The sequence below is a fragment of the Aythya fuligula genome, chromosome 11 (assembly GCF_009819795.1).
Source record: "Aythya fuligula isolate bAytFul2 chromosome 11, bAytFul2.pri, whole genome shotgun sequence".
Lineage (NCBI taxonomy): Eukaryota > Metazoa > Chordata > Aves > Anseriformes > Anatidae > Aythya > Aythya fuligula.
The window spans coordinates 2,873,570-2,900,551 of record NC_045569.1 but is presented as its reverse complement, the minus strand read 5'-3'; the positions used below and the strand labels follow the sequence as shown (position 1 = coordinate 2,900,551).

Here is a 26,982-nt window from a genome sequence, read left to right as displayed (position 1 = left end):
TTTTAAAGAATAGATTCCATAACTTGCTATAAATCTTGTTTCCTCAGTGCAACTAATCTATTCAAATCAAAAGCAAGTGTAATAATTTCTTACCAAGCCTGTTTACATAATACATCTGTTCCACTGTCACCACCTTTTGAAGTGAGTGTGAAAGGGTATTTACACTGCTGAAAAGTCTCTGTAATCTACCAGCTTATATTGTTTACATATGAAGAGAACAACAGATTGTTATGTTGAAGTATGTTATGATGAATTATGTTATGTTGAGTTACATCCCCAAATACAGCTCTGTATACTTCATACTTTTGGTTACTTCTTTTTAGATCAACTATATCAGCCACAGACAACACAAAATCAGCCCTTATGCTAATTCAGTTTTTCATCATTCCAGGTAAAAGGAATAAATCTATTAGGCATATAGTAGAAAATAAAAACAAAACATTTTCTTTTCTTCACTAATTACTTTTTTTTTTAACATTTTGAGACAAAATAGAAAACCTGAGTTTGGTATTGCTATTAGCTTTTATTAATATTAACTGAAAATATTCCTGTGTGGGCTATTATTTCTTGATGATACAAAGACTACTTGCATTCATTCACGAAGATTTTTTTCCCACTTATTCTATGCCTGAAAGCTGAGAAGAGGATATATTAAAAAAAATAAATCACTGTTAATACACTGTTTAGTACAAAGTTGATGCTAAACTTGAAGGAAACTTGTAGTCATCTACAACTATGCTTTGTGCCTTCTAGAGGGGCTTCTCAGAGGACTACAATACAATCTATTACTTTTGTTGTGAAAACAGAAGACTAAGTAAAATGGGGAGAAACCACCATTACTGACAACCCTTTTTATACTGCGGTAAGAAAAAGATTGTCTCACATTAAGTTGTTCTTGCTAAGTTGGTAAATCAATGAATTAACAGCTTCTTTTGGCATAATACATTCTGATAAACAAAATCTATTATCATTAATTACTGTATTATTTTATATACCAAATCAAAATTCTGCCATCTCACTAGACAACCATCCCCTACCCAATCTACTCCAGCTCCCTAAGATATTTTTTTTCTATAAGAATAGCATACAAAAACTGCAAATAATTAGCTATATTTTAATCAGTCAACAGTCACCTCAAGCAGTCAAGAAATAAGACAGGTCTGTAGGAAAATTCTTCAATATTTAAAAAAAAAAAAAAAAACACCTCATCTTTCAACAGGTTTCTATTTCCTTCCTTACAATCGCCACCAACAAATATGCAGTGCTGTGACCAAGGCAACTGTTTTATTTATTGTTTCCACCTGAATGGGTATAACATGACTAAACAATTGTAGATCAATTGATTTTCATCTGGAGCACAGCACTGATGTTTTCAAATCCAAATTTAAGATTCGTATTCATACAACAAAACTGGTACAATGCAATTAAGTATAGTTAGATATAGTTAACTGATAAATATATGTACCTACACAAATATATTAAAAATACATGATGGAGGTAAGATTCAAAAGAAACAAAAGACTGAGTACTTTGAGACAAGGCTAGACTATTTTCTAAACCTAATACTATTTAAGAAAATAACCTGATGCGTACAGTTCCAGAAAACAGTTGCCAGAAAAAGGGGAGGGGGACTAGAAATGCTATCAAAGTAAGAAAGCATACCCTTGTTTCAAAACAGCATAGTGGGACTAGACAGAGTTTAAAATATATGTAAGTAATATATTGCTGAAAACTTTCCTTAATCTGGAACACAATGACCACACTGCAAGGGGAGTAAAGTAATGCATTACTGGTTGGTTTGGTTTCAAAAGTTAGCATCACATTTTCCTCCTTCACACTTATTAAAAAAAAAAAAAAAAAAAAAAAAAAAGATGCTTTTACTGACTCTGAGAGTTCTGTTCTCCAGTCAGACACCACAAAATATAATACAAATCTCTTCCTATAGAACAAGAAGTAAAGCAACTTTCACCCATTGTTTAACACAGATCCCATACCTGGCCCCTGTAATCTGACTTGCCAGTGAGTGTGTGTATTCATAGAGTAAGATGAGTTCAGCTATCTTGAAACCATAGACAATCAAACGGGTTACTCTGTAGCAGAAACTCCAGACCAAAAGATTTTTCAGTCACCAAATGATCAGCAAAATCTTCATCAACAAGATCATTAAGCTACTGATTGTAAACTATCCTTCACAGATGGAAGTCTTTATTATCATTAGAAGCAACTCACAAGAGTGCATGCAACTCTGGAAGCTTACCCAGAGTGATAGTTTCATCAGGAGAGAAACTTATTTGCACCTGCAAAAGATAAGGAGAACAAGATGGGCATGGAATGAAAGAAGCCAATAGGGCAAAATCTAGAAAGAGAGAAAGTAACAAGTGAGGACTGGAACAATAAATAAGAGGGTAAAAGTTTTTCTTGCTTATGAAACAAACCACTGACTAAAATTTCTCTACTTTTTTCTATAAAAGCTCTATAAAAACTTTTTTTTTCTATAAAAACTCTTTCCATTAATATACATGAATCATTACAATGCCTCTATATCCTTACAGAATTTTAAATCCAAGGATTACTTGTATATTGGTCATATCTCCACTCATCCACATATTCTATCACTCTCAATCCAGTGTTTCTCCAAAAACCTGATGTAATCAGCAATCAGCCCATAGCATATTTTTTCTATCTAGCTAGAGAATAAGGTTATCCAACAAGACTCTTTCACACTGATGCATTATTTATGTACCAAAGATTCAAGAACTTTACTTAATGCATTACTAGAATGAAAACAGCAGCATTCGATACTTTTCTTTTGCACTAGATTGGAGAAACAACACTACTATATTATCTGGCCATATCTCTGGTTGGCCAGATTGCTTACTACTCTTTCCTGACTAAATGAACTACATGGACAAATGAAACAATTCACTAAAAAATAGGTGATGCTCTGGTTATATAATTAAGATGAATTCAGGGAATTGATCTGCAGCAAGCACTGTTCCATACACAGATAATAAACCAGAAAATGACTATGAATCAAAGCAGTAAGTGTCAGAAAGCCTTTCATAAAGAGTAATATAACATCTAAATCAGCTGTTTGTCACTTTTCCTTAGAGGTATTATTGCTCCTGCAAATTACAAAGATATAATACCCCAAACTATTATTTGCTTAATTAATTTAGTATTCTCCAGACATGCATGAATCCACATGTAAAGAAAGGGGCCATAGTGTGAAAACTGAAAGGCTACAAAGTGTACAGTTTGTGTGTTTCATAAAACTTCCTTAAGATCTTGCAAAATGTTTTATATAACAAAACAAAATTTCTTTACAATTCAAGTAATAAACTAAAGTTAAACATGTTTTCTTCTAGAGGACAAACTGACATTAAGAGGTACTTCTTCAAAGACTTCATGCAAAGTGTTCCAAAAATGTATTATTATTATTATTTAAATCACAAAATAGTTGAGGTTGTAAGGGACCTCTGAAGGTCAACTTGTCTAATAAACCTGCTCAAAGAGATCACAAAAAATAGGTTGCCCAGGACCATGTCCAGAGGGCTTTTGAGATTTGATTTGTGGATCCCATCATTTGTGAATAGACAGTCTATAAGTTATCCTGCTCACTGAAGGAAGAATCAAGATTTTAATGTAATAATACTGCATGTCACTCAGCAGAAGGCAGAGTTCAAGTAATGTATTCTTTTAATAGATTACTACAATTATGAGAAATATTTTGAGTGTTTTAAACATTTTAGTTTAAAGACTTCTTAGGTGTTCTGCAGACATTAAAAGGTAAAATATCACATTCATCCACTGGACGTAATACATGAAAACTATGCTGTTAATAAGCATAGCCAAATATACTATAGGACCTGAAGGTACTTTTAACAAACCAGTGACTAATAAGGCAGAGTATCTATGTGGAACACATCTCCTTCTTCTTTGAGTGGAAAAAAAAAGTGTGAAGAGAAAACAGAACTGCTACTCAAAAATTAATGAATGCCATTGTCAGGATAATCTGAGAAGTACCGTTGTAGAAATTTGTATGTAAATTCCCTTTAACCTTTTAGTATACACCCTTCTCTATCTCATTGAAAATGAATGTGGATGTCCTAGTATGACACCATCTAACCATGAAAACAATTTATGACCCATAATCTACAACGCACTTTCATAAACTAGATTTTGGTTGGCTTATCTGTAATTATACTATAAGAAATGTGTTAGCAGTTCAGAAAAAAAAAGAATGTCTATAGACTAAAAGACTGAAAGATTTTTTTTTAACTGCTGGATTAAAGGAATTAAAAAGGACTGATCACATGAGATGTAACTTCAAAATTTTCATTTTCTAGTTACAGTATGTTATCTGATCACATATACTAAGACATAGACTTCAAATATTTGAAGCAACATGCGCTAGCTTGCATTTTTCCTGTGTGCTTTCTTTGATTAGATCCTCAGACATTTATGTTCCTATTGTAGAACAGTGACTACATACAAAGGCTGTTCCCCCTACCCCACAATACCTCATAAAAATCATGAAAAATTATAGAAAATACTAGCTATTGTTAGCTGATTTTTCGTATATACATCATCTAGTGTCTAACACAGCACTGTAGGAATGTATCTGCAAAACACAAATTTACAACCTAGTGTCATTATCTGAATACAAAAATAAAATTTAATACAGGCTATCATATTAACAATTGTTTGTGGAACACACTTTCAATTTGACTATAAGTTTATTATAAAAGTGCTTTTCCATGTACAAAAGAAACCTTATAGTAGCTCAAGATTTGGACACTAATTACTGCTAATACATTCTTTGGCTAAAGGCACAATTCTTCATCTTTAAAATGAATGTATCTGATGATTATTTTTGCAATGTAGATAAAGAAAGCAAAGATTCAGTCAAGGTGACAATTACCATCTGCAAGGTGACAATTACCATCTGGCTAGCTATGGTAGTTATGTGATCCCAATTAAAAACACAAACAATGTTATTACTTTAAAATTACAGTGTAAATTAATATTGAAAATCACTATTTTTGTGTATTACTAGAGATTTTAAGATATATATATGATTGCCTGCTTTGAAGTCTGCTAATACAGGAGTCCTTTCTGCCCCCACCTCCTTATACATAGACGTTACCCCTTACACTACCTTCTTATTTCCCCTGCCCCATTTATTTATTTATTTATTGAGGACAGACCGTTCATTTAAAGGCTTATTGTCAGTACAACTAAGGACAGAATTTAAATCAGTTTAGACTTGCACTCTTACAAGTCTGTAATAAGTTATGGGGTGCATACAGGATGCAGAACACAGCTTATCAGGATGAATATAGAATCAATCATGCCTTGGAGACTGTTAAAGGAAACACTAGTATCTGAACATTCTGCATTGCTCATGTGATTACAAGTATACCAAGGAAACTAAGAATAACTCGCTGTTTAGTTCTTTAATAAGTGTTTAAGTCTTGCAAAATTTAATTTTCAAGTAATAAATTCAAAGCACTACTATTGCTTGTAAACTTCTATTTAGACATATCCAGAAAATTCCTTCAAAACACTTGTATAATTTTAGCTTTTTGATTTCCATGGGACTATTTCACCCTATGAACAAACCCAGAAACAGACAGACTTTCTGTCACCAAATTCAAAGGAAGCAGGAGCAGACAGAAAGTAAGGTATTGTTTCTGATCCTGAGAACAATGTTTTGCTTAAAAGACAATATTAAAAAATAAAATAAAATTACCTCCAGAAAGGATCTGCTCTTCCAAGTCATTCATTCGTTTCTTGTATGCTTTTAAAGCAGCTTCTTTGAATGATGGTCGTATTATTTTCTTCTTCGGAGTTTCAGTAAACATCTCTGGGACATTCTGATTTTCATCTTCCTTTACTTCTATATGAGCAGCCATGCCAGTTTCAACTTCCAATATCTCTTCACTGACTAAACTGTCAAACTGTCCATCATACTCCTCCTCTGGAAGTACTGCATAAGGAGTTCCACATGAAGACTGTCCCAGTTCATATTCTTGTACCTGCTCACTCGTTTCACTACTATTAGTTCTATTTTCTAGTTTAGCAAGGACTTGTTCCATTACTTCAACGTAGTCTGTTTCATTCTCACCGGGTGGTTCAATTAAGTCTTCCTCATACTCTGCTTTATAGTAATAAGGCTCAGCATAAACATCAGAATCAAGTGTTGTGCTTGATTCATTTGCAGTAGACTGAGATAAAGTCCTAAACCTTCCCATGAAAGATGATCCACTGTCTTCATACCCACTTAAACTTTGTGTACTTTTATTCCAAACTACTTCTAATGCTGACTTAGCACGTTGAAGTGTAGATCCAAATTTAGGAAAGCTGAAAGTCTTATCAGAAAGGTCTATGCTTAATCGGCTATGCCATGATTTAGGAGGTGCTTCTTCTGAGTCATCACTTGGTAGCTCACTCTGACTTCGGTACATCATAGGCAATCTGTTTTGATTCTGATAAGATGAGTTAGAATTTGTTTCCTGATAATCATCATACTGACCAGTCCACTGACTTTGTGATTCACTGTCAAGACCCGGACATGATGGAGAAGTTCCATCAAGGGTAAAATCATAGCTTTCAGTATCATACTGGAGATCAGAACTTTGACACTTTCCAAAATCTGTCTGTTGATCTGAAGGACTGCTCATGTCATACACAAAACCTTCCTGGGTGGATGAGTCTAGGCCCAAATCTGCCCCTTGTTCCAACTGATTCCAGTCTTTCCATGGTGAAAGATCATCATGTAAAGAAAGCTGAGAACCACTATAGTGGCTTCTGTCTCTAGATGCACACATTATTCCATTGTCCATTACTCCATTGTCAATGTTTTCTGTGTTCTCTACTTCATTTTGCTCTGAGTCCTGTTGGTTATCTTGGACAAAAGTCTGTTCCTGGGAACTGCCATACCAGTTGGCAGAATCTTCTTGCCTTCGCTGCCAAAGTTCTCGATCTGAGGAAGACAACAGTGAACTGCCATTTGTTCTGTTAAAATACTGATTTTCTGAAAAATCCTCAGAGTAGGACTGACACAGTTTTGAGAAATCGGACTCTGAGCGGCTAAGTTTTGGTGTTGCAAAGTCATTCTGCAAATGCCATAGAGGAGTCATGTCTGAATAATAGGTCTTTGGTTGCTTTTCCACATTGTCAAATTCCGCTGACTGATTATCATATTTTTTTCTGTTTGCAAAGGTATTATTATCACCAGTTCTATTAAGGTCTTTAGTATTTGGGGACTCAGCATTCCCCTTTGTCATGCCTGCTTTTATTTGAAGTGCTGATTTAGATAATTTTGCATAACTGTTCTTGTTTATATCTGATTCCAAGTCTTTATCACTGTCAGGTGACTCCCAATCATGCATTTTAGTTTTTGTCTCCATTGTTAAAAGCTTCATATCCATACTCTCATATGTCTGTGAAGAAGGCATTCCTTTTTCTTTTTTATCTTTTATGTCATGGGAAAAAACGTCTGTAGAAATTCCAATGCCACTTCCCTTAAGTTTATAAGACTTTTTTAAAATCAAGTCTCTCTGTTGTGATGACTCAAAGTAAACAAGAACAGGTCTTGGCTTTGCATTTGGACAGTCTCTTTGTTGCCCCAGTCTTTGGGCAAACTCAATTTTAATAGTGCTTTGTGCCTCTGAGAACCCCATTTTATCTATTAATATTTTGTAAACTATGTTTTCAGTTTTTTCAAGCCTTTCTTCAGGCACATTTAGAAACCTAAGACTTGCTTTGTTTCCCGGATGGCCTATCTGCTTAATGTAGTCATGTATGTCTCGAGTTTCTCTTCTGGACTGTACAAATCCAGTTCTCAATTGTTCAATTTCATTTTGTACTACTTCCACACTACTAGAAATTTCATCAATTGATTGTTTCAGGGCATTTACATGCCCTCTTAATTCAGAAAGTTCAGTTTCAATTTGACTTATTCCCTGAAGTTCTTTAAAGATCATTTCCATAACATCATGGGTTTGACTAATACAACCTGTTGAACTGAAACCGGGTTCAAGAGTATTTGATTTCTGGTGATGACCAGTTCTGTCTAGAGATTTACTTCTTAAACCCCATGTTTTCTTCCATGTACTTAGTTCTGAGTCTGATGAGACGCATTCTTGGCTCTTCTTCCATTTCCTTAGTTTTCGCAAAGCTCCCAGCTTCAGTGTGTGTAAAGTGCGTTCTCCATCAGAACTGCCATCAGATGGTGCAAGGCTACTTAAACTCTTTCTGTTGCGTCTCACAGGCATTGTGTATGATAAATACTTGTTTTTCTTGCTATTAGTTCTTACTTCACTTAATGATTCAGAATATGAACTATCATTTGAAGACAGATCTTGAACTATATCTTCATTGTTATCGTTTGTTACAAAAATTGGCTTTTGCAGTCCATTGGCAATAGCAACTCTGTAACTGAATGTTGGAGAAAGTGAAAATTCTCTGTTACTTTCCTCTTCTTCAGTTGATAAGTTGCGAGCAGATGGACACTTGGCAATCTTTTTAACAGTGCTTTTTAAAGCATTTGAAAATTTTGGATTCTTTGTTTGTCCAATCTGAGTTAAGTCTTGATCCTTTTTAGTCTGACAACTCTGTTTCCTTTTTGTACTATTTCCCAATTTCTTTGTAAACATTCCTTTGCAAATCTTATATATGTAAGATGAGATCAGGCTCTTTAGATGGGCAGAAACCATGGAGTGTAATTTATATTAACCTGTTTCCAGAAAACACAATTTTTGCTCCAGACAAATATTTGTATCTCCAAGAGGATCATCAGCCAGTATTTAATGAACAGAGACTCTAGATATGTAAACTAGTGATGTTCTGGTAGCATTTGACAGGAAAAAACAACCAACCAACCAGACAACAACAAAAATACAACTAAAAAGCCACATCTGCTTGTTAGAAACCAAATCCTGAAGGTCTTTTGTATGTCTTGTAAAATCTCACTCTCTTGCGCATGGCTTCTTGAAGTGTCTAAAAAGGAGGGAATGATGTTACTATTGCTGCCAACATTAGTACTGTTAAACACTGTTTATGTTAGTTGCGTTACAAGGGATGTATTTATTTATACTTTCCTTATACTTGTCTGGACGGAACTTTTTAAAATTATTGAAGCTGGAAGTAGTTCTGAACAAGTACTTTTACAAATAAAAGAATTAGATACATTTACAAACATTAACATTGTACAGTGATTCCCTGAAACTTGGTATTAAAGTTGTTTGCTTTCTTTCAGAGTAATGATAATTCAATTTAGATCCATACAATGTACAGTAGTAGGCAACAATTTTCAGGTTAACAAGTTGTTCCTAGCTAGTAAAATAGAAAGTACAAAGGTCTCTCTTGGTTTATCTTTTGTAACAAGGTGGAATTTGGTGCAAACTAGCATTGTATGAATGAATTACTGTTTTTTATTCTTATATGGGAGAATACACATGACATATCTTGAGAAATAAATTTCTTGTCTTTATACCAGACTAATACATGCTATGGTAAGCCAGGACTTGAAGTGTGCATGCCTTCAAGGGTTTTGTTCTTTAAAAAAGTGAGGGGGAAAAAAGCAAACAGTAAATCCTTCTCCCCCCAAATCCTCCCTCCCCTCCACCCCCCAAAAAAACAAAACAAAACAAAACAAAACACACACACACACACAAAACACTACAGAAAATAAATAGATAATGATAAAGGCAAGTGATAAAACAATGTCACCCAAATTAAGTTTTACATTGTGCTGGACACAGGGAAAAAATACACATAACAGGTAAGAGAAATAAACATGATTTACAAGGAGAAAAGCAGATGGCATTACAACAGTAAAACAATTTCATCTAAAGAAATGTAAGAATAGATTCCAGGAGGTAGCTGGAAGGTTATTTTCAGTAACAGAAATATTTATTCCGTATGAAACATAATTAATACATTCTAAAGACAAATAGATGTCTTTTTTTTTTTTTTTTTTTTTTTTTTTTTGACAGCATATCATTCAGTCTCATAACTAAAGGGTAGAAACAAGACAAATAGCTCAGAAAAATCCAACAAATTAGTTCTTAAAATGACCAATTATAACCCATCTAAAAATTCTTTGGCAGAATAAGAAGTTTATTTAGATACAGGCTACACGAACATTAAAACTTACTCTGAGGTAACATAAGAGGGCTAAGGGATATGAATTGTTCTCCTGGCCTGCAAACAGCATGGTAATGCATGAAACATTATCATCTCCTTACACACCTCAAAATATGGTATTTTCATGATGAGATTTGTCTTCCTCGAGCTTACTATTACTTATGTTACAGTTGATATCAGCAAACAAATAACATTCATACAGCAAAAGCAAAAGGCACCACGTTTAACAGAGCCCAAGAAAAGCTGGCAAAAGCCTGGTTGGTTACTGGAGTTCTAGAACAGATGATGTAAGCAGACATTTCTTTTCCAGTTTATAACAAAACCGTGCAGACCAAGAACAAACACAAGAATATATTTTTCGTCCTTCCCAAAGTTGCTGCCTGTTTTATTAGAGAAATATTATTTGTGGAAAATAAACTGGAAAGAAAAAAATATTACCAATTCTGTGCTGACCCATGCATGCTAAAAATATGCTTTATGTCTGAATTCAGAGTATGAGAAGTCAATTAAGAGCAAGCAATGTTTGGAAGAAAAGAGTGCTCAATGCGGCTGCATGCAATTTTCAAGGCATGCAAATAGAAACTCAATATTACAAAGCTCTCACTCACTAGAGTCAATGCTGACTAGTTTTCATGTTGTTAGCAGAGGATGGATCCACCCTGGAATACTTTTCTATATCAACGGCAAGTTTCAAGATGACACACTTGATAAACATTTAGCTATAAAACTGAATTTCTGTAACCATTTATTGAACAAAAATTTGAAGAGACTGCCTGCCTTCTCTGCCCAGAAAACCCATAGTTTTTAAGTGGCCTTTTATATCAACTTCATTCAGGTGACTTGGACATACTTCTCATTGAAAAGATTTCAAACCAACAATGTACAAACAAGCTAGAAGTCTTTTTTATTCTCTTGGGCTAGAAAACATCTAGAAATAATAAAGTTATAATTGGAATCTGGAATATTTTATTCATTTTAAATAAGGTTTAATAACTCCTTTGTAGAAGAATCTTGATTTCATAGCCACCAATAGTGGTTTGTTGTTTTTTTTTTTTTTTTTTTTTAATCCAATGCCTGACCTATGCTTTTTCAGAGATAATTGAAAATACTATAAATAGCTACAAATTCATTACTCCATTTAAACCCAGTTTCTGACAACACTGTAGGAAATTAAAAATTGTACTGTCAAACACACAGATCTGCTAAATAGAGCATATTTATCTTCTCTCATGCAAGTTACATTTGATCTCAGCTACATGTATATTAGTCATATGACCTGTTAATCAGTTTACAACTTATCATTGCTCTGTCAACTACTGGTTTTCCAAAACTGTTTTCCTCAGGTTGAATCAAATTTGAGTCATTATAGCTTGTTGTTTTTTTCTTTGTTTTGGGTAAAGATTAATACACTAATTTAAAACGGAAGCATACTAGTGTAGGTTAAAGATCTAAGAAATAAGGAAGCATGTGTATATAGCTGCAAATCTGAACACCAGATAGATTATCATTATGGATTATAACTCTATAGATTATAGGTTCTAATTCTTCCCATTTTATGAAATCCAGCCCTCTACTCTTATAAAGGGAAAACAAAACATAAGAAAACAGAAGCACTATCTTACAAAAATAATTTCAGTATTTACAACGAATAGGTAGATCACTGCTGACCCATCTGCTGGATTCCAACAAACAAAGCTGTAGAACAGCATCCCTTTTCAGAGGTAACCCTCTAAATTTTTGGATTCAGAATGTCACCCTCCCACTCCCCCAAAAGGCAAGAAATATGCAGAACCATAGCTCTGCTTAATCTTTACACTATTAGTCAGCCACAAGGGGCCTGTGCATATTGGAAGGGGGCAGGGAAGAAGATGATGTTAAAGCTCATTTTCCGTCTTTAAAGATACATGTGGCAGTTTGTTTTCACAATACCAAGACAGTAGGGGAAACCAAAACAAAACCAAAAAGCCCTTGTCTGCAGTAATACCACTCTGCAATACTGCCAAAGCAGTCAGTACTACCTGTAGGCAGCAACATCTATTTGATATATGCAAAATGCTTCACAGATATGAATTAATTACACACATTACACAAACAAAACAATTATTTGTATCCACATAAAGTGAGATAAGTCAGATAAGATAGTCAGATAAGTTAAGATAGTCAGTTACTACCAGGAACACGAGGATTCAATAACAGAATAACTGCAATTCAGATCTACAGATTTTTCGAGTATGGTCTTTTACTAGTCTTAGTCACCTGTGAGTAAAGCTATCCTCACATAACTGTACTTCCATCACTGTATTTATGTCTGTTAGGTGAAAGTTACACAAACATTTTTATACTTGGGATTATTTAATTAATCTACTCTAACCATGGCATTAAACAGATAATTGTCTCAGATGACAATTTGTAAGACATTAATTTGAAACATTTGTTGCTTTATATTTTTTAATTATTTTTGTATTCTTCTTAAATACTGACATTTTTGATTGGTGTTATTGGTGAATCTCTCAAGATAATATTATACTGATGTTAATACTGCACATTATATAACTGACCTGCCTGCGGACCCTGGAAGAGAAGCACAACAACAGCAAAGTAGTTCTGCTTCCTCTGTGGATAATTACTTTTTGTTCCAGAAAATTCTCAAATAAAACAGCAAACTTCTGCCTGGACCCCCCCGCTCCCCATCAGTCATTCATATGAACATTAAATCATTCATCAAAACACTAAATCTATGCTTCAGCTATGCCTCAGATGGATGCAGATTTGATTCTCTTATACTAATACTGAAAAAAATAGACTCTTGGACAATATCAATCTTAATGGCAACATCAGTCTTAATGGGGCAGAAAGAAAAGTAGAAGAAAGCAGCCACAGGAGTCATGACATATGCCATATATCTTGGCTTGAAGCTTTACAGCATCCTTCTATGAACATTACTTGTAATCTAGGAAATTTACTTTTTAATGTTCTAATACCATTATCAGCCAAGAGTGGCACTTTCTCCATTTGGCTGAAAAGCAAGCCCTGTTGTCCTTTAATACTATTTGGAAAGTTCACTATACTTGCTTATTTATCAAGTGATATTTCTTTATGGATCCTGGTATTAATGTATCTAACCACCATTAAATGTTACTTTTCTATTTATAGAGCATGTTACCAATACAACTAACACCAAACTGCTATTTCAAGCTCCCATCCAAAAAGCACACCACCTACTTATTTTTAAACCTACAAGGCCTTCTGAAGAACTCATACATATGGTCAAGTAGACTAAGGAATCCCTTTTAAGTATTTAACAGCCACACAATGAGACACTGGTCACTCTAGCTATTACTTCTTTCAGTATATGACGTAATAGATTTTAAGGATAACAACAGATGCAAGTGTGGCATATGTTTAAAACTGACTTTGTCTTACTGTGATTACAACAGTTTCTAAAAAAGAAATAAATATAGCTTTGCATATTAGTGAATTATATCAGCAGTTTAACAGTTATTTGGCAATTAAACTACTTCATAATATGTAGTAGCATAGCAGAAGAATTTAGAAGAAAATGTAAATTCCCAGCTTGGCAGGATGAGCAATTTTTTTGGAGACAGATGTCTCCTCTGGTGCTTCCCTACTGCTATGATAACAATGGGAAAAGAGGATTTTTATGCAAATTCAAATATGTTTTTGCTTAATTATTACTGAAGACATAAGCTGATAAAAAAAAGACACTAAATTTTCAATATATAAACGTATATTGTTACACTGTTCTCCACACCTTGTGTAAATTCATAATATTTGCATTTCTCTGAGAAGTCATCTTACAGTAACTGTGAAGTTAAAGTTGCCAACAAATCATTAATGAACTGCTAACGTAATTGTTGAATACATTTAGAACACTATTTCTTTCTACAGAAACAAATTTGTGGTATAGTATTTATATTTCAAACATAAAAATCACATTTGAAGCAATTCATTCTTAAAGGACAAGTAAATGACCTCAACTAAGTCTGCAAACAAAAAGAGGGAATTAATGCAATATGGTAAGTAATATTTAAATGTAAAAAGTTAATGAACAGATTCCTAAAGTTAAAATGTGCTCTTCATTTGGAGAGCAGAAGATAGTTTAGAATGTTGTAGTTGAGTATTTATATCTAATGCACACAAGGGTTAAGAAGTAGACTGCATGTGATTTGGAACACAGCTTCAATATTATCTGGTTAATTATACAAACTTTTCTTTTATGCTTCTAGTTGTTTCTCAAAAAAAAAAAAAAAAGATAATGTAGTATAAAAAGATGAAAAACAATAGTGACCCTGAAAATCTTTTTTCCCCTTTTCAAAGCTGTATGTACATTATGCTGTCCTACATGAGCCTACATAAACTTACATTTAGTCAATACTCACCTCAAAAGGTGAGGTCTACAGACAATTCCACTTAATAGCTTGTTCCTATTTAAATGCAATCTACAGAAGGAATGGAAAAACTTGAAGATAAAGATGTTATTTAGTAAGAATATGAGGATAACTGTATTACCAAGTCAATACAAAGCATATTAGCTTCGGTGAGTTAGAATATCACATGAATGTTATTTCACGTTACCTCAAATATACAAAAGATTTACTATAAAGCATTCAGAATAATCAGAACAACTTAATATTTTTGAAAAAGAGAAAGCATCAACATGGATTTCACCAAGTGTCAGGTCTGTCATTAGATTTGCCTGTATTTTTTATTAGAAGTTTTCTTTGCAGCATTATACCCTGAAAGCCAAAGAGATTTAAGTTATGGTAAAGCTTAACACATATGAAGTTATATACATACATATATATATATATATATATATATATACTTACAGTATACTGAATGTACATTCAAAGTCTTGTACAATACTAACAATCTGTAATTATTACATCAAAATAATAATAATAAAAATATCTCTCCACTTCTTCACCGTTATAGAATCTTAATCCTCTAATTGTTCTGTCTGGCCTGAGCCCTGGGATGGGCAATTCTCTACCCTGGATTAGATCCCTTCTGGACAGAGACAGCCATGGAGATTTGGACCATGTTTGGACTAAATCAATATATGTAAGAGATTGTTTTAGACAGCCTTGATGTTTTTTTGTTTGATTGTTTGGTTTTCATTTCGTAGTTTTGGGGAAAATTTTCCTTTTTTTTTTTTTTTTTTTTAAAGATGCTTACAAAAATGATCTGTGAACTAACATCACTGTTAAAACCATGTACCTTCCATTTGTCATCAAACAGGCTTTCTGTATTTTCTGAAATGTACTAATAATATAATTATTTTTATAACACAAAATTATGAAATGGATAGTTTTTAATAAAGAATCTTTCATTTGGTGAACTGTAGCAATAATCTGTGTGTTTTACATTTGAGAATTGCCATAAGCACAAACCACCACAACTACTGTTGATAGTAACATACAGTAACCCCTACAGTATACACACAGACAGGAGCCATGCTTGCCAAACACCTGAGCTGACCTTCACTGACAAGCACAGCAGACATTAAATATGCTTTTAAATATGCTGCAAAAACTGTATAACATTTTTTTTCTTGGCTTCAACTGACAACTATAGAGTTACACTTAGATTTCCACAAAAAGTAAGAACTTCTGCCTTAGAGCTATGAACTTAATTGAATGATACATGACAATAAAAACAGAACCTTCACAAGAACCTTCTTATGTGCCAAAGAATTTTTATAATTCAAAATTTCTGTTTTACTGTAATTATATACTAGATTCTTTCTCATGAGATCATTTCATTCTTCCTGCATTTTTACAACACTACACTTAAAAATGAAATTGGAGCTTTCAGACTTCCTTGATACTTTTACAAATTAGGAAATACTCTGAGCTATCAATCAGCCTCCTCCTCCAGCTTGGCAATACTCTGGAGTCCCAGTACTTCACCTGCGACTTCCCAAGTATTTCCACAGTCATATATAGACATTATGATAATGCTGTTCTGGCATCAGTGCAGGATCAAGCAGATGGTATAGTGACAGAAGACCTTAAAACAAGTCTGAGGCTTGTGAAAATTCCACCAAAAACAATATTTATTTTGTATCATTGCTTTTTTACATATGAAATGTCTTTGAGATGACAGTTAACGACAATCTCTATCATAAGACCCTTAACCAAATAACATACAGTGAATAGATATTTTAACCTTAAACTACTTTTCTCTGACACTTTCAGTCTCAACAGCATTCTCTCAACACTTTTCTCAGTATATCAGTATATTGAAGGCTAATATGGTAAGAATTAGCCCTAATTTTAGAACAGCCAAATATGTCAAGTAACCTCCAATTTTCATTTTACTTGCTAGCTATAGATTACTAAATCATAGCTGTGTATTGCACTAAATATAAGCTTTTTTTTTTTTTTTTTTTTTTTTTTTAATGATGTAATCACTGGCAGATTCATTCAGAATACAAGCATTGTACCACCACTACTGTGGAAAAAGTTACATCTTCATGATCAACTGAGTTTATTTGCACATAAGAAAGCAATTAAGTAGTGCAATACCAGCAAATCCTTTCAAGGCACAAGAAATCCTGTCAGCTAAGGGTTAACTTCAGTATTCAGATGCTGGAACTGATATTAACCCTTTCTCTATCAACACATTATAAAAAATCCTACTGAAAAGTGGCCTGCAGCCAAATTAAAAATGCAACAGAATATTTTAAGAAGAAAATGTTTTAAGAGACTTCAGGACTACTAACCAATCAGGTGAACATTATTTTTCCTCTTTTTACCACTAGACATGCCCATTAAAAGACAAAAATTAGTGTCCTTAGTACAATCTTTACATTTTATTTCAGTTTTATTACATAAAAATGGTTGTTAATAGAAAGAAAATACTATTAGAAAAAAATGCATGGGACTAAAAAAGTTGGGGGTTAATTAATATAATTGCATTTTTATATTTGCCTATTTCTTCCTTTTAATACAAAATGAACCATCAATCTCCTAGTAAGAAAATAGTTTCAGCTACTATTACCTGGTCTCTGGAACTGCAGAAGACAGAACACTAATGTGTAATTAAAGGATGTACAAAAAACTATTAAATACCTTTGTGCTTTCTTAGGCTATGGATTGGGGGGGGGGGAGGCTATATAAGAGAAGGTATTCTAACAAATCAGTTTAGCTTTGAAACAGAATCAAGCATTTATTCTAAGCAAGCCATTTCTTCAAAGCAAAGCTGCAGGGTGTTCATCTTCAAGATTAATCAAGACCCAGAAGTAAATAAGCATCCGTAAAGCTCAATTTATTACTAATGTTATGATCAACTAGGAAGAAAATACTGACTGATAAGTAAAACATATTATATTTTCACCATGTATCCATATCTGAATTATTTAATTTACCTTTTTATATAACTTTAAATGTTCCAACTCATTGTGAAACTGAATACTATACTGCCTTACTCAACACTGTGAACTTACCAACATTACAAAATACATCCCCCCTCCCCCCTCCACACACACACTTTTTAAGAAAGAAGCGTTGATTCTTAAGTCTGTTTGATCTGGCAGTTTCATCAACATTGCAGCATTAGAAAGAAAATCAGTTACAAATCATTGCACTGCGTTAGCTAGAACAGTGGGAGGTACACTCAGAATGAAAATAAGGAAAGGAAACAAAGGAAACAGAAAAATGTATGCAGACTAGATACAAAAATACGAAGAAGATACATACCTGGATTAAATTCTTCTTAAAAAAAAAAAAAAAAAAAAAAAAAAAAAAGCAGATTACATACCACCATCTTTATATTATTTTCCTTTTATGAAGAAATACTGTGCACAACTCCATTGCTATTTTCTCATTCTTCCTTCAGCCTTAAAAACGGTGCAATACAACATGAGGCTGCTTCTCAGTGATTCAACTCAAGTGCAATCAGGCATGCTGTCAGTCCGCAACAATATCTGTTCAAAATTCCATCATATTCCCTAGGCAGCATTAAATGCTTTCTCCACCAGCCTCCTTTCCTGGTGTTGTTTTTTTTTTTTTTTCCACCCTCCTACAACTTGTGGTTACCAGCTAAGAGTAATTGTATTCAATCTGCATCTCAGATTTATTTCTTCACTATAATAGCAAAATGGGAGTCAGCATCTTACTCCTGGTCAAGTACAACATCAACAGGAGAGAACAGCAATCTTCCTTGTGTTTTATGTGCTGGTAACTTCACCCATTGCTGTTTTCTTCTGACACTGTTTCTGAATGCAGTGTTCGCTGCAATAGCCACAGCCCTCCAGCGTGGAAGGCAGCCCCTCTGCTTCACAGATGGAGTAAAATAGGCTTATTGAGAGCCCTTGCTCATAGAAACAACACATGCAGTGCTTCGTGAGAGCTAGCAGGTGCACCACTGTCCACCAGGGTAACAGGGAGATAGTATCTCTTGGTTGGTAGGGACGTGTTTCACCTAGCCTTTTATTTATCAGTTTGACATGACACGAAGAGAAACAATTGTATATATATTTTTTTCTTTCAGTGGGGATTTCACCAGCAGCCGATTATTGTTTTTAATTAATTAATTTTTTTAATGAATCTGCTAAACTGGTTCCTAACAATTAATATTCCATGTTTATTTAAGGTTGCTCCAGATAGCGAGCAGTATATCACTTCTTTCTTTTCCATACAGTGTATTTTGTATGCTCTTAGTTAATACCCAGAGAGTAGGATTCAGTCATTTGTTTATTTGGATTCAAATAGCGGATCAGATTATTATTGTGCATGCAGTAAGTAAATCATTACCCTGTACAGAATATATTGGGTGTTCTTTCAAATGTTATCTGACTTAATAGCATGTGTGTAAGGCCACATTCAACATATTAAAGATGTATGCAAAACTCTGGCACATGAAGAACTACAGAAATACATTCAGAATGATTCTATATAAAACCATTCATGCAAAGATGCATACCTACATGTATAATGCAAGTGTAAAAGTTTTACAAAACATATGTACATGCATACAATTGCAGCTATACTATTACCACTTAAATCTTACAGATAGCAACACTGAAATTCCACATAAAATACAAAGTTTTCTAGCAGAAAACTATGTAAAATTCCTGCATAAAGATAAAACTTCAGAATTTCTGGTCATATTTGTACCAAAGAAACTAGTAATTCAGTTATTTACATCTAAATTACATTGATACATTGAGTAAAAGATAGTGGTTAAAAGTATTTAACAATTTCTAGTAATAGTTATTTAAAGCTCTATTGGTTGTAGCTTTCACTTTTTGCAATCGTATTATTATAGCAATGGGATTTTGGAACACAATGCTTTTTAAGTACAATTTACAGATGGAACAATTCTAGAACACAAAGCCCAATTACTGGATATAAGTTATTTGTTTGGGTATATCATTATAAAAATAATTATGCACCATTATTATCTTTTATTGAAATTAATGGAACCTTAAATCCTCCTTTTAATTAGACTTATAGTTAAGAAGTAGATGAATGTTTTATTATTCATGTCTTATTGTAATTTTTAGCCTATAGTAATTAGTATTCTACCTAAACTTATACAAAATGATGTTTCAAATCTACCACGTTGCATGCCAACAAAAGTGCCATAAAACTTATAAATGCACAATATAAAATATTCCACTGATATAAATATTCAGTAATATATGCCTAATTACCTGAGATGTAACAATAATGCCTCTCAAAATCAACAAGGCTGCTCATTAAGGATGCAAAGTATATAAAAATAAAAAATAAAAGAATCAGGCAGCCTAATCAGTCATGGCTACCCACAGTACATACATACTTAGGACAAATTAACTGTGTTTCTGTGAAGATTAAGCAAATGGTTTTGAGACTACAGACAGTAAAAATGGTAAATACTGGGAAAGCTTTGCAAAAATAGCTTTTTTATTTAATAAAAATTGTTTACAAATAGTGTAACTCATAACATTTAGTGTTGTTGTTTTCAAGCAAGTTGCTAATGTATTGACCCTTTTTATACTAAACTGGTATGTTTTCAGGTGTTGAATGGTTTAATTTGAAGCCACTTCTTTGAGAGCAAGGAATTTTGTTTTGCAAAATTTATCTTTCAATTGTTTTTATATTGATATATATATAAATATCAGGTGAAGTGTACATATACAAAGGAAAAAATGAAGAAAAAAACAAAGGCCATCAGATCTAAATTATGATTTATCTACCCTGGAAATAAACTTCCATATAGAACTTGCAAAAACCAGCAAAATGCTGATTCTTATTGCAAAGATCTGGACCAATTAAGAAAGTAATTTTAGTTATAAATACATCTTATTTACCTGCAACCAGATTTACCCAAATTCATCTTCACAAGAAAGCTATTTTGTATGTCTGTTCACATGATCTACACACAGATATGATTTTAAGAACTTTTTGAAATAAATATACAAGCAAAGATTTTCATTCTGTATAGTACCTAAAATAAGTGCATGTATGTTCTCACAGTTCTGGTTGTGCAGATACTTCCATGTTAATGACTGGAATGAAGCTACTGTTCTTAAAAGAACATCCATACCACCCTCAGTAAACTAATACAAAGGAGCAGTTCAGACACATGGGTGATTTGCAGTTTTGTGGCTACTTGCCATGATCCCCATGTGTTGATGAAGTCATCTTTATTAAACACACCTTTAAGGGCTGACGCTGTTTTAATGTACTTCATGGACAGCATAAAAAACATAATTGCCACTTGTATAACAGTAGAAATACAGACCATATACACATGCTGTGATTCCTCTTACACAATTCTAGCCAATCCCAGTATCTTAATAGTACCAGCAACTACTTCATCCAGCCAATTCACATGTGAAGAAAATCTGTAACGCACTAAAACCAAACACAACCCCCATCCAAAACCAAAACCACAAACAAAAAATAAACCCCAGTGGCATCTAACAGCCTTCACATACATCTATTCTGTACGCCTATTTCAAGTATTAGGTGACCATGACATTCAGCAACAATTCTTTGAGGCAGCCATCTGTCAGTGGTCAAGTGTTCTTGGTATAAAGCAAATGGTGCCAATGAAGTTGTATTTGAATCAAATGAACATAATGAAGCTCCAGGCACATGTACTTGGGGGAGAGAGGTCATCAAAAACACTAGCTCATATAGAACAGAACAGAATACCCTGAGCTGGAAGGAATCTGCAAAAAAACGCAGAGTTCCTGGCTCCACACAGAAATACCTAAAAATTAAAACATATGTCTAAGAGCATTGTCCAAATGTTTATTGAACTACAGACTTGGTGCCAAGACCATTAACCCCGAGAACCCTGTATCTCATAGTATCACTGTACATGCAAGATAAAGTTGTACAATCTGAAGATGTAAAAGAAAAGTAATTTTAGCTCTGTTCCAGGATAATTATAGTATGGACAACAACTACTAACATACCTTAAACAAATGACTACTACTTTAGTCACTGCTAACTTGCATGGAACTCAGGAGTTCAGGAGGAATACTTCCATGCACCTTCACATCTCCAAGGCAAAACAAATCACCCCAACAAGCTTCAGGACAGAGAGTGACTATAATCTTTCTCATCTTTTCTAAAAAGAGTCAGACTTTTCTTTCTGTTTTTTGTTTGTTTGTTTGTTTTCTGTTTTGTTTTGTTTTTGTCTGAATAGCTTTGAAATAAATAAATAACAAAACTATAGAAATGAATAATAATAAATAACAAAACTATTAGAAATGAATAAAAAGCTGAAACCACAGCTGCAATGCATCTAATAATTTCTCTCACTTAAGGATTATTATTCAGAGAAATATTGTTGCAAGTGAGAACACATGTAGTAGTACCCTTTGATCCTGATTAAGTAGTTTAAACTCTGAAGCTCTTCTGTAGGGGAAAAACGAATTCTGTAATTTCAAAGTAGTTAAAACTTTCCCAAATTTACTTATCTTTTCAATCTTATACTCAGCTTATAAAATTTTGAGTCCATCTGCACCCAAACTATACAGGTATGTATTTCATTCTTTAGGCTAAAATACACCTTAGGATATCAAGCTCAATGTGGAAAACAAATCCATCTGAAATATAGTGTAATAATCTTATAAAAAGCAATTTTATATTTAGAAACCAATTACATTCTGAAAATGGGACAACGGCTTTGCCGTACAGATGCATTTTTACACACATACATACAAATATTATTATTATTAAGTTTCAGCATCTGTAGGAAGAAAACAATTGTATATATTGCTTAGGAATAATAGTCTGTCAAGTGAAAATATTTAAGAGATTTCCATTACTAATTCTAGGTAATATAACCAGTGGTAAATAACTCCTTTAGGATATTAATTGACTGTTTCTATTGATGAATACTTATACAGAAATGGTGATTTTTATAAACTGATTAGAAGCAATTTAAATTTCATGATGGATCGCAGCCTGAAATTTGGGAAAGCTGCCACAGAATTAAGCTCTCTCTATGCCATCTTCCACCTCTCTGGTCTTATTAGAGGACCAATATTCCTTCCCTTTCATTACAAAAAGGCAGTAAGTGTGTCAGTTCCTAAATTGACCAATTAAAAATAAATAAAACCGATCAATCAGTTCTTATATCATGTATTCTAAACCTAGTCAGAGATTGGATTATTACTTCCAGATCAGAAGGAAAAAAAAAACAACTGGGAAGAACAGAAAGGCAGTTTCTGCAGTCAGTTGGAATGAAATCACGCGGTCTGCCTGCAGCCGCAGGGATGCGCAACAACTGCTCCCCCGGGGTGTGTGTGTGGCGGAGTCTCTGCAAGCAGCCGCCGCGGCCCCGGCTGCGGCAGGCGGGGCGACGACAGCGGCCGTGCGCTCCCAGCGCCCCCCCTGCTGGCGGCTCGACGGCCCCGGGCCCGCAGAGCGGGGCGCGCTGCTGCCCGCAGCTGTCGGGACGCTGTCGACTTCAAATCGCCTGCGGAGGACGCGGTCTGCGACGACCACACAACTACCAGAGGTGATCACGCTCTGCCTGCAATGCTTAGCAGAATTTCTAATTTATTAAAAACGTGAAAGAACGTATAGAGCACTCCCACACCTTTCTTTTTTTTTTTTTTTTTTTTTTTTTTTTTTTGAAGCACATACAGAGTTTTAGAGACATGCTTCTCTCACACCATGATTATTTTCTTTACAGTATACATCACCTTTTTTTATCTAGAAAGAAGCCTTTATACTAAGAAGGGAAAAAAGAAAATAACTATTCATGACATGCAAATTTTGACATTTCATAAGTGCATAGGATCCATCTGTAAATTGTTTTTATATTTACACTTCAAGATGATTAGGAAGTATTTTGGATATATATTTTTTTGAAGTTATGGAGGTTCAGACCATTTCTTATTTCCACTATACTTTCTCCAAACACAACCTCTTTAAACTTATTTTTAGATTCATAAAATTATGCGTTTTAATTTCCATAAAGTGAGGTAAAAGCAGCTAGAAGGTTTTAAAATCAATAGAGAACACACAATTTTCAAAACATAACAGCTTTTGGACAATTTAAGTAGAAGTTGGCTCTGATTTCAGAAAGGAAAAAAAATATTATCTAATGCATTGTGCAAATATTTATTTTTGCTCTCTTAAAATTGCATATAAACTTATTATTGGTGCTACAGACAGAAAAGCATAATTAACTCAGAGAAATAAACTTGTCTGCTTTTTCTCATTGTCCTATTATACAAGTCAATTTTTATTATTTCCCCTTACAAATAATTTATTTCTATTGATTCTTCACAACTTTATTCCAGATAAAACAACCTGTATTATAAGCAAACACTGACACAGAGCAAACTACATGCATTAGACTTTCCATTTCTCTGCTCTATCAGTGCATGCATCCTGGTCCCAGCTGAGGAACTGATTGTTGCCTTCAGCCAAGGAGTTTGAGTTTCTTTGATGGAAGATCTCATACATGCTAATGCTCTTGGTTGAGTTTTACTGAGAAAGCTGTAATTAAAGTGTGAGCAAGATGAGAAGAGAAGGGAAGTTGTGGGATGACTCAAATAAAAAGAAGAGGAGGAAAGCAAATCTGAAGATGGCAGGCAATTCAATATCAACAATGATCAGTCCATTGCAAGGAGCAGCAGAGAGATCCTTCCCCACTTTGCTGGCCCAGTGGAACACGAAAACAGAACAGAAACACCCTGTCTTATTGGGATGATGCACATATTTGTGATTAGCCTAGTAAGTTATTGATCCTAGCTTTCTCTTGTTCATGTTAAGAAACAAATAGTTGCTTTGCACTCAAGTTTATCCTGCCTGTAGAGTCCCTTTACACAGGGAAAAGCTCTTTGGAACAAAAGTAACCTAGAGGGAGGAATTTACATTACCGCCATTCCACACAGCCTTCAGTCATATACTTAAAGTCAAGTATATACTTAACAGCCATATTAATGGCACTAAATAAGAGTCTGAACCACCAAACTATCAAAGAAAAAATTATTTGATAGTGAATTGAAAACAAATGGCCAGCCTCACTAATTTGAAAATAGGTAAGGTGGGTAGATGGCAAGAGGGCAGATCACCAGAAAATTCTGTAAGGGTGAGACAGGAACTCTAAAGCAGGTGCTGAAATGACTCTAAAAGCTGAATACTTGCAAAAATCCTTCTCACAGTGCTAGGACTGACAGAGCAAAGGGATATATCATTTATAACAAACCTGGAAGCATAGTAATTTGCTCCCCTGGATGTTTTTCCCCAAGCCTTCACTCTCTAGCCCCTGCTTAGATTCCATCAATATCTTTTATTAGCTTTCCATTAGTATCATTCCTTCTGCCAGGTCTTCATAAGTGTTCTTTTCTCAACTGGACAGTGCTTTTTTCTATCTCCTGCCACCAGGGGAGATCCCAATTCGTGCCCAGTTGCTGGCCATCCCAGTACCTCTTCCCTCTCACAGTGTGACTTTTCCTTTCTTGCTATTACAAGAAGTACTCTATCAATTTATCATTAACTCCAACTCTCTACAACGTAATAGATTCTTGCCTTTAACCATCCTACCTATTCATCTTTATTACCTTTACTGCATTCAAAAAAAATCTTTTGCTTCCACAGAATGTTATTCTGGAATGACAGTTGATTGATACCAACTGGCTTATTTTGCCTGTTTTATGTGAAGTACACATTCTCACTTCTAAATTTTCTCTAAGAACCCTGTTGCATTTCATAATCTTTCAAGCATCACCTCAAATTTTCACAAAATCCTCTTTAATTCAGTTACAAATATGCTGTAGGAGCTATATAATTCTGTAGCATATTGATTAAGCCACAGACTATCAACAAAACCAGTAATAAATAATTTAACATGGGTCCAAAGACACTGCACATCACTGTAACAGGTTGCTGGAAATAGATATTGAAATGGGGGAAGGTAAAGAATGTTACAAGTGTCTCTCTGAACTTTGAAGCAAAAGGGAAAATTGAAGTTTAATTCTGGAATAGAGTATGTTACAGGATGGTTACAAACCATCTTGTTTGTTGATGTTCTTTTATGACAGTCAAGAGAAATATTAGCTTTCTAACTCTCTTTCTAACTCTAACTCTCTATATTATTATTTGTATTTCAATTTTTGAAGAAGAAAGCAAAATAATAGTTCCTTTACTGTCTTTGTCCAACAGATTTCTTAAATGATGGTGCAGCAGCTCATAAAGATTCTTCCCTGGAGTCTATAATTCTTAATACCTTAATTTAACTCAGGAAGGCAATTTTTACATTTCATGTCATTTTAAGGGGAAAAAGAAAATCATAAAAGTGTTTTGTTGTTGTTGTTTTGTTTTGTTTTTAGTAGCATATATCTTGGCACAGAAGTCATGAGACATTGAAGACAAAATAACGGAATAATTTTTCTCTTGAAACATAGTCCAATTAGGACATCACTAGTAACATGTTAAACAATCTACCAACAGAGCAGCACAAAACTTACAGTTACTTCCATGCATCTAGCTGCTATTTTCATTTTTTACCACGACCTTCCTTTACACCTCATTGATATGAGATTTTGGCCTACTAACTGAATTTCTAACCCATTAACTCTACTTAGACCTACATCTTGCAGGGTGCAGTCATGTATGATTTTTCTTTTGTTTTACTACCAAACACAAGAGGCTTGTGCAATCTTTACTTTCATTCCTTGAGAGTTAACACTGGGCACTGAAGGCCAGATTTCCTTACTTTGATGCACTTGCATGCATTTATCAATGAGGTCTTATCAACAGGCCAAAAGGTACCAGTTTGATAAATATCATACAGCTTTTCTGTGCTGATTGAATTTATCTTGGAATAAAGATTAATCAATTTCACACGAACTCTTAGAAGAAATAATTGTTATCTGCAAACATTGTACTCCTTGTTGTGGGTTCAGTAGCTAAACCTAAATGACTCGGTTTTGTACTGCTGATTCACTGATCAGTGAATGGCCTTTTGTCAAAGTAAGTTTTCCAAACAACACTTCTTGAAAGACTAAAGGACAGCCATTAAGTGATCTCAGAACTGTTAGTCCAATCTTTTCCTGTTGCCCCTTTTACCTTCTTCAAGTACAGTCAAAAAGTTTAGACAAGATATTCAAGATATTTTTTTTCAGAAGTCAAACTACTTGATATAGCCATTCAATAATGGCCTATTAATTCAGATAATTAATAATAAAATGATTCAGGAAGGGAATACATCCCAGAAAGTCCTTCAACTACTCTGATATTTTGAACTGCCTCATAATGTCAATTAATATTCTAAACCATTGTCAAAATATCTTTAAATGGGCAAACTTGCACTGATACTAAATTCACTTGATTGAAGAGAAAC

At 34.0% G+C, this 26,982-nt stretch overlaps 1 protein-coding gene across 2 annotated transcripts in view; it reads right to left on the bottom strand.

Annotated features, from left to right (window-relative positions):
• UNC13C (unc-13 homolog C) overlaps positions 1 to 9,107 on the bottom strand; it is a 155,064-nt gene extending 145,957 nt beyond the window's left edge. For both annotated transcript variants that reach the window (XM_032194741.1, XM_032194742.1), the window contains exon 1: positions 5,756 to 9,107. In XM_032194741.1, the coding sequence (XP_032050632.1) occupies positions 5,756 to 8,723 (2,968 nt within the window). In that variant the 5' untranslated portion in view covers positions 8,724 to 9,107. The remainder of the gene's footprint in view (positions 1 to 5,755) is intronic.
• Between the last annotated feature and the right edge of the window lie 17,875 nt (positions 9,108 to 26,982).